At 41.6% G+C, this 16,311-nt stretch overlaps 1 protein-coding gene across 1 annotated transcript in view; it reads right to left on the minus strand.

The window, feature by feature from the left end:
* Positions 1–576: 576 nt before the first annotated feature.
* The window catches only part of RTF1 (RTF1 homolog, Paf1/RNA polymerase II complex component), a 39,328-nt gene continuing 23,593 nt past the window's right edge, over positions 577–16,311 (minus strand). Inside the window, exons 8-18 of the mRNA XM_061611386.1 lie at positions 13,316–13,493; positions 11,290–11,372; positions 10,567–10,654; positions 10,370–10,477; positions 8,614–8,691; positions 8,137–8,258; positions 7,838–7,895; positions 4,612–4,689; positions 4,144–4,239; positions 3,783–3,894; positions 577–3,168 (exon numbers count right to left, since the gene is read on the minus strand). Of these exons, the coding sequence (XP_061467370.1) occupies positions 3,062–3,168; positions 3,783–3,894; positions 4,144–4,239; positions 4,612–4,689; positions 7,838–7,895; positions 8,137–8,258; positions 8,614–8,691; positions 10,370–10,477; positions 10,567–10,654; positions 11,290–11,372; positions 13,316–13,493 (1,108 nt within the window). The 3' untranslated portion in view covers positions 577–3,061. The remainder of the gene's footprint in view (positions 3,169–3,782; positions 3,895–4,143; positions 4,240–4,611; positions 4,690–7,837; positions 7,896–8,136; positions 8,259–8,613; positions 8,692–10,369; positions 10,478–10,566; positions 10,655–11,289; positions 11,373–13,315; positions 13,494–16,311) is intronic.

Raw genomic sequence — 16,311 nt, forward strand, 5'->3', positions numbered from 1 at the left:
TACAGTTCTCTCCTTAGACACAAGGACCTGCTCTTCAAGTTCCTTTGGGTAGGTGAAATTCATGCCTATTAAGTGGAAATATGTTTTAGATTCAGTTTTGTATTTTCTGGCTGATTTTCCCCCAGAAACTTCTTGTTGAAAATTTTCACTGATGCTTTTTGGATGTTTTGAATAGTTTGATTTTTACAGTAATGTCAGTGGTTTTTGGCCCAACCTAGCAAAGGCAACTGTGACCCTTATTTGATGCTGTAAAGACTGAATGAATTTAGACACATTTATGATCATTACACTTTCCAATGAAAGAAATGCATAACAGATACCTACCACAGCCAATTGTTTGCTCTGCTGGAGTTCTTTGGATTGCATCTGTTTGTGCCTCTGAAACAGAACTGAACATCAAGCAAGCCTTTCCAACTAATCTTAATTGCTCTGGATCAAAATAACCTCAGTAACCGCACAATAATTTATTTTATATTCAACTGGAGACAAAATCTGGTGGACTTTAAAGCTTTCTGGTAACCAAATGATGCTCAGGTGTGCCCAGGACCTTGTAGCAAAGAAATAAACATAAGCAACTTTATTAAAACCAACCAAAGTTTATTTATAGAAGTCTATACATTTGTAACGAATGCTGCTGAGACAATGAATTAAAGCAAATAAACCCATCCCTCCCAATGAGCCTGTGTTGTCATCACTCACTGTCACATGCACTTAAAGAGGAGAAAACATTACACCTTCATACACAATTAGTTCCATAGCTATCTGAGAAAAAATTACTCCCTCAATGCATTATTCTCAGTGAAAAAACACATGGTGACAAGGAATTGTCCATTAACTCTGTTGAAGAAGGTCTCTTCCAAGCTTGGTCAATAGGGGATACATGAAGATGGTGACCTCATTCACTTGTGTCCTAAACGTTCCACAGTGTTTTATTTGATCAACTCCTCTAACCCAATTGGAAAGGATAAACTGATGCATTATATACAACTTATGGAGGTCTTCAGTACTTTGATTATGAAGCCCAACATCAGGAAGTGCATCTCTGTTACAAAGGTCTGTTGCCAATTGCCATGATAATTAGGAGGAATTATAAAGAGCATTAGTTGAACCTGTGCTGACTCTTTTCTTGCTCCTACGTCATAGCTTTGCAGATATTGATGGGCAATCAAAACCCTGTTAAGAGTTTTGCAGTTATATTTCACTACATCAAAAGTGTTGGTATTGGGGAGACTGGTTACTGTAGAGAATGTTGTTGACAAAAAAAAATTCAAGTGATAGAGATGCATACCTACATAGTATATCATGATGGCTCCCAAATATACATTGGCAGATTCTAGAAATCCACTTTAAAAAAAGTTAGAAGCATGTATGTAAATAAGAGTCCAGAAGAGCTTGAGAAAAGTGACTAGAAAAAAGGCAGAAAAACAGAAAGATTACATATTTACATAACAGTCCGCAAGGCTATGGACTATCTAGTAAATAAAGCCACACAGTTTACGCGACTTGACAAGAACCACTTCAATAAGATTGTATTTTTCCTCTCTTCATTTTATCAGGTTTTACACAGTTGTGTCTCCCCCTAGTTTTAAATAAAGGAATTAAAGAAGAAATAGATTAAAGCATCAATAAGGATCCCACAGATCACAGCCACAAGACTCAAACTTCTATTCAGATGTAAGCAAACATTTTCTGGGCCTGCTTAAAAATGCTTCATGTGTATTAGGATTTCTCCTTTTACTCCAGTGTCAGGAAAGCACCCTTATTTAGGGGCAGTTTCTAGCACTAGCACTAGCATGATCTGTTAGATCACTGATGTGTATCAATGTATGCAGTTCTAGTTCAGTGTAATCCACGGTAGTTCATTGTGAAAAGCTCTTTGATAAAATGTCATTTATTTACACTTCGATCTTTACACCTGAGTGATTATCAAGCAGTCATCTTTTTTCCTATTCAAACATTCCATACATACAATCCTTGTGCTAGAGTTCCACTGCACATGTTGTATCAGTTACATATAGGTCAAATAACTGCCCTCTTATATATTCATATTTTTACTGTATCCTTCCCATTCTGCAAAACAAGAATTAAAAAATAAAATCAAAACAGGAGGCAAATGAAAAATATTTTCTGGCTAGGAAAAGGTGATTTGGTAACGATGCAAAATGAAAGATCAGATTATTACATGGATTTGTTGTGGAGTTTTGGGAGGGGGAGAGCTAAGCAGCAGCCAGGGAGGATGAACTGCCCCACCTACCTTTAGCAGGGAATTCAAGAGCACATGTACTACTGCTTTACAAAGAAAGACACTGGAGGGAGAAGGGATTATTATCAGTCTGTGTGAAGAAGCAGAGAAGTGTCAAGTTATACAGCTTTGTCAGCCAGGCTTTTTGTTTGTAAAAAAATAAAATCAAATCACATTTACTGCTGTTTCATATGCTCAAATATAGCTGGTAGAAATTCAAGACAGCTTTAAAGAACTGTGACAAACAGATACAAGTTTACTGCAGGTTAAAAAAAATGATTAAAAAAAACTATCTGGAAAAGATTCACACAACCCACCCACCCTGACAAAATGTACACGTTCAACCTAAACCAGTTTGTAAATATGCCCTTCTCCAAAGCTAGGAGCCAGGGGGAAGAAGAGGAAAAAAGTGCAGGCGACCTTCACAAGAGGTCTTGTGCCACTGTTTAACTTTCCTTGCTTGTGATGGGTGAGAGAGCCAAGTGCTAACACTGTTTCTGCCACCAATAGATTCTTGCAGAAATCCAGACTTCAGGTTAACACTGAATATATACAGCCAACCCCAAATAGCTGTATTAAAAAACAAAATAAAAATAGCATGGATCCATGTTTGTGGATGGCAGAAAAGGGCAAGAAATGGAGATCTATACAGTAAAGAGTCAATGATTTATATTACAGATGGCTGGCAATTTAAAAGAGTCTCTTTCCAGCTCTGTTGCTGCTCCAACCCAGAAGGGCAAACTGAAGAGGGAGGGAAGAAAATAAAGGGTGGGACATCATGTAGCATGCAGGATCAGAAGCAGCAGAGAGTGGGTTTGCTCAAATAAGCCCCCGCCTTTTCTTGTAGTCCTCCAGATTCAGTGATCGCCGAGGGGCACCATCTTTTGCTGGGGGAGCCTTGGAGGTGATAGCCAGTGTTTTGGACTCTGTCAGAACAAACAAGGCACATAAACTAGGTATGTAACAGAACAAGGTTCACTGCTCTCTTCAATCAAGCTTAAGGTAAATACATTAATTCTGCAATAGTGAATTGCACAATTGCATTAATAGTGCCAGTAGTGTAACTTAAGCAAAAGAAAGAGCCCTACCCACAAGACAACGTGTAGAAGACAGGCCTAAGAAACAAACTCCAAATTCCTACAGTACAGTAGACCACTCCTCAGATACAGGTACAAAGAAAATGCAATAAAACAAGGAGGACCAAGCATTAGGACCTAGAGGTGGCAGTGGTGAAATCAGTACCATTAGAAACCAGCTCCAGTGTCTAATTAGAAACTAGACTTTCTGCATTTTTTTAAAGTTTCTGGTTCTTAAACCAACAGTAACTAACAAAAAGAGCAGCTCTACTAGCTGAGGCTCATTTTCTAGCTATGGCTGCTCATGGTTACTAGCCCTAGACAAATTGGCACAAAATTTACTTATTTTCCATTCAACTGGAGTTTTGCAAAACCACCCTGCTATTTTATAAGTGGCAACAGAAACTTCCCCTCCCTTTTTTGCCACCTTCACCTTTCATTCCCCCAGCAACAGTGCCACCTACCTGAGCTGGGAACCTGGAGATCAATCTTCACGTCAAAATCATGCACTTTGAAGAGATCCTCCGAGAGGTCACTGGCAGATTTGGAATTCATATCTTTGTCTTTTCCCTGACTCTGAAACAAGAAAAAATACCAAGTAGTGCAGATGGTAATCAAAATGAGAGATGAGTGACCATGCTTTATTAGCCAGTGGGTCCAAAGGTTCTAGAATGGTTCTAGAATACGCTCCGTTCTATTCTTACAGAGATAAGATGCAATTAGGTCTAAGGTTTAAAATTCAACTAGTCCACACGGTTATTATTCTCAAAGTTAGGATTACAGGATACAGACATATTATAAAAGCAAACAGTTGAGGGCACCTGCCTTGTTCGTGTCCTTTGGAGCATCTGGTAATACACCAGATCCGTACTTTGCATTAAGCTGGGCAAGAATAGCAGCTTGGACAGCAGGATCTCTAGACTGTGACAAGAGAAGAAATTTTACATCAGCTGGAACATCCCTTATTTACTAGCTGTACATTCAAACAGGAGAAGGTATACAACATGTCCAATGCATGCATATGACACAACTCAATAAATTTATAGTTAAAAAAAATGTACAGAGTATCTTTTAAAATGTGTTTAGTGCTTTTCAAAGCATGCCAGAAGGACTTAGTTTTAACTATATAACTTGCTCACCAATATATCATTCTGCTGAAGCAGGACATGAATGTACTGTTCTTCTGTGAGGTGGACAATACAGTAGTATCTAGATAGCTATTTATACTAATACCTCCATATGTGAATAGTTTACCCTGTTTTCTACTGCCATCATTATCTGCATTTTACTTACATTGGAGACTATTGTGGGTTTACACTGCCGCCGAGTAAAAGGATCCATCTGTTGGTTTTTCATATTGTGGCTTTCAGCCTGTAGAGGAAAACACAAAATATGTAGTCACATTTTGCCTTATGCTTTCCTCAGCTGTCTTACTTAATATGTCACTGAATGCCAGTTCCTGGGAAACAACAGGAGACGGCTCCTGCTTATGGGCTACCAATAGCCGTTTTGGCATTGTGGGAAATAGGACACTGGACTAGATGGGCCTTTGGCTTGATCCAGCTGGACTCTTCTTGTGGTCACAGTAAGAAAGCTTTAATAAGCTACCCTACTAGGTATCAGCAGCAGTCTTTTGCATTTCTACTCAAACCAAAGGGTAGACTGTTAGCATTCTGATGCATAAGTCACATTTCTTAAATGCCTGAAATTAAAATACAAACACACAGCAGATTGGATCCAAAGAACCATGAGGAGAAGGAAAATAGCCCCTAGTTCTGTTCCACAGACGCTTGTGCAAGAGTGCTATAACAGTAAGGTTGGGCCATGAAGCTTCTTTCTTGTTTGGAGTGTACGAAGTAGCCAACAGGAATGTCTAAGTACAACCCACGAAGACAAGAAACATGTGTAAGAAACAATTCTGGATTTGGTATCCAGCTGCCTATGTCTGCAGCCAAGATAAAAAAGAGTGCCCTGAGCAGTAGGATAATATAATAAAGAAGAAACAGAAATTAGAAGGAGCAAGGAGACTGTCTCTCTTTCTGAAGAAAGGCTAATTTGCTAGAGTGTGAACTGGTCCCAAAAGGGTGAAGGTTGGATGCCTCACCCAAAATATGAAAGAAACGTTATGGTAAGTTCCCAATTTTCTTTCTCTGTTTGAGGTGAAGAGGCATCCAGTAGGAATGGGATATGCCTCAAACTACCCTGGAGCCAGGGAGAAACATTTACTCATAGTTAAGTCATGAAGAAAGGAAGGAAGTCATGAAGAAAGGAAGCACACTTGGATGAAACGGATTATTTGGATCCATACCAATCGGGTTTCAGGACTGGTCACGGAACTGAAACAGCCTTGGTTGCTCTGGTAGATGATTTGAGGAGGGCATTAGATAGGGGAGAATCCACCTTTCTTGTCCTCCTCGATCTCTCAGCGGCTTTTGATACTGTCGACCACAGTATCCTTCTACTTCGCCTGGAGGGATTGGGAATTGGAGGCACTGTATTACAGTGGTTCCATTCCTTTCTCTCCGACAGGTACCAACAGGTAGCGTTGGGGGAGGAGGTATCAGACCCTTGGCCTCTCAATTGTGGTGTGCCACAGGGCTCTCCTCTCTCCCATGCTATTTAACATCTATATGAAGCCGCTGGGGGCAATCATCAGGAGATTTGGGCTGCAGTGTCATCAATATGTGGATGACACTCAGCTCTATCTCTCGTTTAAATCTTCACCAGAGTTGGCTGTGGAGACCTTGTCCAAGTGCCTGGAATCCGTGAGTGGATGGATGGGAAGGAACAAGCTGAAGTTGAACCCTGATAAGACCGAGGTACTACTTGTGGGGGACAAGAGAAGGTTGGGCGATATTGACCTGAAGTTCAATGGGGTGAGTCTACCCTAAAGGACCAGGTCCGCAGCCTTGGGGTTGTGCTTGATTCCAGGCTGTCCATGGAGGCTCAGATTTCGGCAGTGAGCCGGGCAGCCTGGTACCAACTACACCTCATACGAAGGCTGCAACCCTACCTTCCTGTTCATCAGCTCCCACTAGTGGTACACGCCCTGGTCACCTCTCGTCTGGACTACTGTAATGCGCTCTACGTGGGGTTACCCTTGAAAACGGTCCGGAAATTACAACTTATACAAAATGCGGCGGCTCGACTACTTACGAATAGTCGCCGCCGAGATCACATCACACCAGTGTTGTTCGATCTACACTGGCTTCCAGTTGTTTTCCGAGCCCAATTCAAGGTGTTGGTATTGACCTTTAAATCCCTACAGGGCCTTCTCTCAATCCCGCCAACAAAAACAGCCAGATTGGCGGGTACAAGAGAGAGGGCATTCTCAGTGGCGGCCCCCACTCTTTGGAACTCCCTCCCACAAGATCTCCGGCACGCCTCTTCCCTAAATGTATTTCGGAAAGCCTTAAAGACCTGGCTCTTTCAACAGGCCTTCGGGGTATCCGGGGAGGGTTAATTGTTATAACTGTAATGCCTCCTGCCCAGTTTTAATATTGTTGTTGCAGATGTATTGTTTTTATATTGTATCACTGTATTTTATCAATTGTATCTTAACGATTTTGTAAGTCGCCTAGAGTGGCCATTGGCCAGATAGGCGACAAAGAAATTAAATTTATTATTATTATTATTATTATTACTATTATTATTAAGTATCCATCTTTTAGGATCTAGTGAAGGTGGAAGGAGATTCCTACGTAGCTACTCTATGGACTACAAGAGGAACGTTGGTGGAAAACACTAAAGAGGAGGCTGTTCCTCTATAAGAGTGAGTTGTACTTCATCTGGTTTGGAAAGCCCCCTGGTCTCGTAAAACATGGTTATGCAGGCTTTAAGCCTGAACTAGAGGCCTTCTGTCCCAGGGACCTGGGACTGAAGGATACAAACAGGAAAACAGCTGAAACAATTGCGTGTATAATGTTGTATGGTTTGAGGGCTCTGTGAAAGTACAGCTTATGATAAGTATTCTCAAGGAGGTGAGGCAAAAGGAGGGTAAAATGAACACTGCTTCTGGTGGGAGCTTGAGTTCACTTTCAGAATCAAGACTGTTTGTGCACAGGATGACCCTGTCCTTATAAAAACAGCACTAGAAGCCAAAGGCAGCTATAGCCCTTTCATCTACCTAGAAAAGAAGATCTGCTTGACAGGGAAAGGATGCCTTCAACAAATGCTATTTTACTCATGATTCAGCTTTTGCAAATTGTCTGCACCTTTTCATCAGGCAGGCTTCAAGTTTGTTGCAACAGTACCACTCTAGTGTATTTTTATATAAACACAACTGCCCTCTTTTGAAACAAAAAGAAAATTACAGCCACAGTATTAGTCCACTAATTAAAAGTCCAGTTATAGCTTGATTGATACTTAGTGACAATTTGGCATGCCTGTCCAGAAAATGTACAGTTGTAAAAAGCAACACCTCCTTCTATAAATGTAACTGATTAGTTCAGAGAGCCACCTTTTCCAGGACAATGTATTTTGCCTTCTCTTTGCACAGTTCATGATCCACATCACTCACCACTAAAGCCTTTTCAGACTCCACAATGTTCCATTCTCTGTTCCTCTGGTTGATATAACTGCAAAAAAGAGAGAAAAGAATCTAAACAAGCTTTTACCCTAGATATCACTTTGAGACATATTTCTCTTTGCCGTGAGTAAAATAAGAAATCACTTCTGAAAAACTGAAAAGTAGCAGATTCTATCCAGATGGAGCAATAGCAAGATCTCTCTCAGATAAGATTAATGATCAATACAGATCACAAAAGCAGTATTGCTCATTTTCTGTTTTCTTATGATTTATAAATATTAGGTACCAACCTGATGGCTGAAATATTTTTTGTTCGCTGGCGATCCAAGGCCTCTGCTCTCTCCTCCAACTCATTAAGCTGGTCTTGAATCTGTTTTGCCCTGTCCTGATCTCCCAGGTCTTCCGCCATAGCCTTCAATAAAAATAATTGTTTGTTAGGCCTGAACCATAGCAGCAGTCATATGAGTTGATTAAAAATTACAACCAATTATTATGTTATTAATTCAAATAGTTACTTATTTTCTTTCTTACAGTATATTATATTTCAGGATCAACAGTGAACTGACTCTTAGGAGAAGAGGAGCAGCCATTATTGCACTTATCAAACTTGAACAAGTTGTGTCCATCTTCACAAAACATTCTCAGCAGTGAAAGGTGATAATGTTTTTCTCAGGAAATAATTTGAGTAATATCACTGCAAGGCATTTAGAAAGATCACCACTCGGAAATTATTTTGAGGGCTGTTTTCCAGTGCCGCCATATTTCACCTTCTCTTTTAGTAGCTGTGTTTTCTTCATGGCATAGTTTGGTGGTGCTTTCCGGAACCTCTCTTTCTCTTTTACAATCTACAAATGAAGAACAGAAAAATAATCATTATGAATGGCAGGCCAACTAATCGGCAGCTAACAGAAGGTTATCCTTCATTGCTGTGGCTCACTTTATTCAAGACTTAAGTCAAACTAAGTTCCCACTCTGTGGCCTGCTGAAATTTCTATTCCTAACCTCTTTTTATATAGTGTAAGAATAGTAAAAAAGCATTTTAGAATTTATTGTATCATGTTACATGCTGACTGTCTGACCCACTGGTACACAAATCCATCAACAGTAAATGCAGTCTACCTCTACTGTAACACAATTACATGTGGCAAGTGCTGCACAACAAAGCTAATTTATCCTGTGGGCAGATGTTTCAAAAACTACTGCTCCTCCCCCTCCACAAACCTAGTCCTTAGTGCCCTACTTGTAACTCCTCCCACTTCTGTATGGCTGTTTAAGACAGTCCTGTGTGTCCTGAGGAAAGGCAGAAGTGAGGGAGCCTAAGCTAGGGAGCACACATACCATCTGCTCCTGACAGAACCATCAATGGCTTGAGAGAACTGTTGGGGGACTCCCTTCCCTGGAGCTTTGTGTGGCCTGAGAGAAGGGAGAAGCAAGGGACCACAGGCCAGGGAGCTTGTGCCATCAGCTCCCAATTAGCCTGAGAGGACTGTCACTCCACATTTTATGTAATAAATTTGTTTTAGTAATTTAAAATTGTAAACTGCTTTGGGTGCCTTGGCAGGAAGGTGGTATATTCAATAAATAAATACACTACCCATAATACAAGGTCTACTTCTGCTGTGATCAATCTACTCCAAATCTGAAGTAGGCAGAGTAAAGGTGATTTGCAAAGGACACTAAAACAGGGTATGAGCTAGAGATGGGGAATCTGTAGACTTTCAGACATTGTTGGACAACAATTCCCATCCTTGGTCAAGCTAGACTGGGCTGATGGGAGTTGGAGTCCAACAACATCTAGAGAACCACAGGTTCCCCATAACTGGTAAAACACTACCCTGAATTATATCTTTTCCAACGGAAAAAGGAAGTCTATCCCAGGGGTGGAGGACCTCTGGCCTGTGGGCCAAATTTGTTCCACCAGATCTTCCCATTTGTCCTGCAAGGCTGCTTTGGTCAAGCCATGCCTACCTGCCCTACATCTGCTTTGGTCAAGCCATGCCTACCTGCCTACACTCAAAGCCTATATATGACATCAGATGTGCAGTGGGTAAGAGCAGGACTTGGCCAATAGGGGCAGGAGTAGCACTTCCCAAGCACCCAACAACCAGGTGATTGCTGGGCATTTAGGAAGTGCTGCACAAAGGACTTTGCAAGTTCTGTGCTTGCCCTTTGGGAAACAATTAACATGGAGCTTGCAAAGTGCTTTGCTTCCCAAATGCCCAGCAACCAATTGGTTGCTGGGTGCTTGGGAAGTGCTGCAGCGTTTGAACTTTGACAAGTGTCAATCATCTGATTCCATTATGACATCAAATATTTGACTGGCAGGTGGTCCCATCCATCTGTCAAAGCTGGCTTATGGGGATGGGCTAGATAAAGATGTGGCCCATTTGTTCAGAAACATTCCCACCCCTCGTCTGCCCCATCTTATCTTTCTAGAATCAGAATCTGGCAACTGAGAACATCTAAGACCTCACCTACCTTCAATTGTATGGTTCTAGTTCAAAGTGTATTTTCTTCATTTACCTCCTCAATGTCCTGGTCATTAAATTTATAGTTGAGAGCTTCTTTGATGGACACTTCCTTCTTGTTTATCTCATCTAGTGTGGGTAGCTGCATCCCAGCAGAAAACATCTAATTGTAAGAAGAGAAAGTGTGTCAGAAGACTTCACTCACCGTTCAACACTATGCTTGGAAAAATGGAAATACTTCAGCAAACTTACAGCTTCCTTCCACTTCATGAACTCACTCTCTGTGAATTCTTGATTGGAGACAAACTCTAAACGGAACACACGCTGGTCACTGCCGTGCCTGTGCAAAGAAAAATCATGAGTCAGTGTCCCACAGCAGCTTCCCACATTCTAGAAAGAGAGCAGTGGGAGCCAGGCATAAAGTGCTTTTTTACCTGGCTGCCAACCATACCTCTGTATATTGGACAGTTAGGCAAGTTTTACCTTTGCTACAAGGAGGACATATTCTGAATGTGATAGTAATGGTGAAGGGAAAAAAGTTGGTATGAGTAGCATAGCAGACAGACACTATTTCACTCCAACATTTGTTGGGGATTCTATTTTTTCACATCTCTAAGGAAAATATTGGCAAGGAAAACCTGAGCTGGATTCAGAGTGTCCCTTCCCTCCATGGAAAGGCCTGGAATCTAGTAAATGTTCTGATGGAGGAATTTTCACAGATTTCCCTTTCAGCTCCTCAAGCCACCTTATACACTCTTTGAGGGTTTCTCAACCCTATGGAGCAGCTCTTCAGCAAGCACAGGAGAAAGAATAGGCAAAAATGGCCTCCTCTCCTTTCTTCAGTGGAAGCATTCCAAGAGTGTTCTATCAACTTTCTACTGCTTAAGGATAAAAGGATTCTGGCACTGACCTCTCTTATTACACACAGGACACCACACCCTCAAAGCGATGCAATATTAATTCCAGATATTTTACCTTAGCTGCAACCCTTTATTTGTCCTGGTACCTCCAAGTTGATAAACCTTTGCAGTTTCTACAACACCAGTTATTTCTGCCACCTGTACAAATGAAGATGGGGGGGGGATTAGTACTTCCATGTATATTTTTTCTAACAGAGGAAAAAAGGAGTTGAGAGGAGGCAGACTTAAATGAGGAGAGAGTACAGATGGAGCTGGAACAAAATGCCATGCCTACTTACACAATTTTCATAATGTTCTTAGTTTTTCATTCACTTTGAAGCAGGGAGGTCTTATGTTAAACACACAATATGACAGCATCATTATATTTTATGTGTTTTTATTCTTGTTTTTACATGTTTTTTAATGTTGTAAGTCATTAAGTCTTTTTTAAAAAGTGACTAATAAATATTATTATTAATAATAGTAGTAGAAGTAGCAGCAGCAACATTATTATTATTAATAGTAATACTACAATGGCTTGAATCCAGATTTTGCTTTTATTAGCAGCAGTTTTCCCTGAGAAATCCTGCTCAGAAAATGCTCCCTCCGTTGGAAAGGGGGATGGGAATTTTTTCTGATTCCCCCTTCCCTTTGCAAATTTGTTCTGGAAAGTTGGAGGACCCTCCAGAACACCAGGGGATAAGCAAAAATACAAATACTCCTTTCCACTATTACCAACAGGATTCTTCCAATGGATCAAAACTCTTCCATTCACAGAAGGAGCCTTCCATTCACAGATGGTTAACCTTGGATCCAACTCAATGGGTGACAGCCAACGTCAAGAGTGGACTTCCACTTGTGCAACAGAAATTTACCTTCCTCTCTTCCCTGCTGCATCCCTCTGCACATCCTGCAATCTGCTCTGGAGTGTCCCCCTCCCGAGCAGATACTGAGGTGCACAGCAGGGAGGGGGAATGAGTTCTGTCAGTGACGTCAATTCCACCGATAGCTGAGCAAGGAATTATATGGCTCTTGTCAAGAAAGGATTTCTTGGTTCAAAAAACGGCTTTGTGCTCAGACGTCTGGATAAGGAGCTGGCTTGTGTGAAAAAAATGTTTTCCCACTAATTAGCTGTGAGCTTATCCTTTGCATCTGTGCTATCTCTGGTACAAGCTGCCCTTCAAGGCCATTGTGGCAGCTGTTAATTGCATCTGATGCCTCTATGGCGAAGTATCATGTACGCACTAAGTTCTGGAACTTTCCAGTCAACCACTCCTCTGACTGGTCAAGAAATCTGCCTTGCTGTTGCTAGGCCCATACCATAAAAGTTATTTAGGATCTTTGTTCCCTGCCCATCTTCACTCCTTGTCTTGGTTCCTGACATCTGTGAAGATCCTATGCTACTTGCTGATTTGATGGGATCAAATGCTCTAAAGTGCTTTGTATTAGAGTAGGCAAGTTAGTTTTGTTATTTTATAGTTCTTGTTCTGTAATCCCCTAAATGTACTGCGATATTTTAGTATCTTTTTATCTCTCACTGGTATACAGGTTCTTATTTGCTATATTTTTAAAACATCATTAATAAACCTACCTCATAATTTGGTGTGTTTCCTTGGATGAGAGTTTGGTTCTAAATCCAGACCTGACTGTTTGGACCTTTATGAGTAACTTTCGAGGCTTTGAGGCACAAGAGACATAAAAGTCTAGTTTTTAGCTGTTGTTCCAGCGAATCTTAAAACTACATTTGGTGTATGGTATGGGGGACTCCTGGCCCAAGTTGAGTGGACTTAAGGAGTGGTAGCTAAATTACCACCTGGCAGGGTTGGTTTTACCCTGGTTATTTGGCATCTGCTACCCCAACAAGGACACTGTACCCAGGTTTGGCACTTATGCTCCTTGACAGATCTTGGTACTTATTAAGAAAAAGAGAACACTGTGCTAGGACAAATAAAAGGGGTTCACATTGATTACGGTTTGTAATTACCCACTTTCCTTTCACCATATTTTTAGAAGGCAAATTTTTATGGCTTTAAAAACTCATAAATGAACAGCAAGGAACATTGGCCATTTTTAGTGCCCACAGAAATTAACGAAATGCTTACTCTGTAAACTGGTTTGCTATTGTGGTTTCCTATGCCAATGCGCACAAAGCAGCCAGTGACTGTCTTGGCAAAGAAAGGCATGTGACACCATCGCTCTAGTTTGTGTCGAGATAATCGAACCCGATTCAGTTCTTCAGGCAAGGACACTGGTTGTGATTTGGGAGGAATTTCTTCTTTCCTAGTGTGACACAGGAGAAAACATTCACACCTTCAAACAAAACGAGAGTTTGCAGTGCCAAACATAAGCAGAAAAATCTACACACTAATAAATTTTGTGTTTCTACAATAGCATTAATTTTTGTAACTCAATCAAGTAAGACAGAAATTGGCCCAAGGTAGTCATATTTTAGATTTATTGCCTCCATTTGTATCCAGCATGATATATTTTGCTGCAAATTAGTACTACCGTTTGTTACATTTATATCTCATCTTTATACCAAGGGATTCAAGGTGGTGCAAATGGTTCTCATATCCTCCATTTGATCTTCACAACAATCCTGTGAGGTAGGCTAGGCTGAGAGAGTGACTGGCTCAAGGTAATCCAGTGAGCTTCACTGAATATTGAAACTGGGCTTCCCCAGTCCTAAACAGGCACTCTAAATCATTGGTAGTGGCCAACGAGGTAGTGCAGGTAGGGTTGCATTGCTGACCTGGCTTCCCAATACCACACACACCACTGCTAATTACTGAGACAGAGGGGCAAGACAGTGGGGAGTTTGATGCGGGCACAATGGTGGCAGGGATCTGATGCTCCCACTGCTCTGCCACGCCATGCTCCCTTGCCCCTTCCACTCTTGGTAACCAGCAGTGGTATGCACAATTGAGAAGCCACATCAGCAACACAGCCCTGGCTGTGCTGCTCCAACAGCCGCTAGCTCTCATATAAAATGAAATAAATAGACTGAAGAGCACACTCCGTTCCCTCAGCCCACAGTAGTGATGGGGGCACCCAGAAAATAGGCACAACAAAGTAGAAAAGTGAAAAGGAAACTGCAGAGTGGGAGGAGCAAAACTGACAGGATCCAAAGGAGGCAAAAAGGATGGGAATGCATATGAGTGGTCACTGATACCAGAAGGCAGGACAGAAACAACCAACACTAATAAAGCAGACATGGGGCAAAGGCAGAATTAAGGGGAGACCAGTGGAGGCTGGTCTTCTCTCCCAATGAGAATATCAAGCAGTTTTTAAGATTTCTCCCCCAAAAATCTCAAAGCCACGCACTGTCTCTCGTTCTACACACAATTTATACTTCTATTTGAACTCAAAGTTGTTCTGCAAACATTTATGTCAATCTACTGTTCTCTGGCCAATCAGCTTTTTGTTCTCTGGCCAATCAGCTCTATGGACCACTCAGTCAATCCTAATCCAAAAGCGTGGCTACGGCAAAGAGGTCCCTCCCCTTGGTCTGCCTACTTGTCAACATTCTTAGAAGGATCCTACTCCATCTGTTGTTAAGAGGTCTCTCTGACACAACCACTATACAGTAGGGCCCTGCTTTTCAGCGCCCTGCTAGTATGGTGGTGCCAGCAGGGCGATCAGCTATAGCACAGGGAGCTCTAGCCGCTGCGCTCCAGCTGACAGTGATCAGCTGTAGCGCGAGAGCTCCCTGCGCTCCAGCTGATGGTGCACTCCAGCTCATCAGCTGGAGCGCGCCATCAGCTGTAGTGCGGAGAGCTCGCGCGCTACAGATTATTGCTGTCAGCTGGAGTGCAGCAGCTGGAATACAGTAGGGCCCCACTTTCCGGTGGTTTTCGCTTTTTGGCGGGGGCATGGAACATAACCTGCCATATGAGTGGGGCCCTACTGTAGCAAATTAGGGAGGAGTCAGAAACTTAGCCTATATCAGAATCATACATTGGTTCTGAGCATGCTCAGATATATAGAGATGTATTACTGAGAGGAGTAGTGGTAGAAGAGGAGATTCTTGGTGGCATGTTTGTGAGTGTGTGTGTGTGTGTGAGACAGACTGGTTTCTTTATGGGTTGGACTGAGCCTTTTTATTGTCAGGGTGGAGGGGAGAGGAGATTCTTGGTGGCAAACTGCCCCCCCCAATGTTTGGCTGGAATTAAACATGTGTGTGTGCATGGAGATAATCTGTTTTTTTTATGAGCTGGACCTGAACTGGATCTTTTTTCTTATCAGGGTGGAAGGGAGAGGAGATTCTTGGTGGCAAGCTGTCCCAAGAATGGACTGGGCTGGACTGGACCTTTTTATTTATTTAAAATATCTCAATATTTGTTATGGGCTTACACAACATAATTAACCCCCATAAGGATGAGCTAGAACTTATTATAATTATTTTAATTAAAACAAAATAATTATTTTAATTAAAACAAAAAGCTTAGGAGTACACCAAATGTTTATTTTCTTTCCGAACCCAGGGCAGTGTCTTTCATGATGGGGGTGGGGGGAGAAGAGAGCAGGGAAATAGTAGATAACACAGATCTCCAGTCATTGGTAATCATTGGTAATCCAAATAGCTCGTCATGTGTACGGTTGTTGCATACTTCCAGCCCCAATTTCACTTTGAGTGGGGAGGGGTAAATGTGGTTGATTTTAATTTGTGTGAATATCTGAGTCCCCACACCAGTGGAATACTGGAGGAACATCCTGCTATAGCATTCAGAATAGATCGTGTAGTGTGAAAGACTAGTTTTTCTAACATTTTAGCATCTTGTTTTTCCCCACCTGCCATATCTTTTCTCTAAGTGATAGGACCTTAACTGTTTACAGAGTTGGTTTTATTTTTAAAAAAAAGAAACTGTGGAGATCTTTAGATAATAACTGTTATCCATGATACTGCTGTAACAGCAGCCGGAATCCCTTCTGAACCAAAGTAACACTTTACAGTTTAGTTAGGTGCTATATGCAGAACAGGCATACTTAAGTATGTACAGTATGTCTGCAAGGGAGGAGGATGGGGAGAAATGCAAAACTTGGCCAGTCCCCCATAACCTCATTGGCTACACTCCCATAGCAGCCCTATCAGGTCTAG

The sequence above is a fragment of the Rhineura floridana genome, chromosome 2 (assembly GCF_030035675.1).
Source record: "Rhineura floridana isolate rRhiFlo1 chromosome 2, rRhiFlo1.hap2, whole genome shotgun sequence".
Classification (NCBI taxonomy): Eukaryota; Metazoa; Chordata; class Lepidosauria; order Squamata; family Rhineuridae; genus Rhineura; species Rhineura floridana.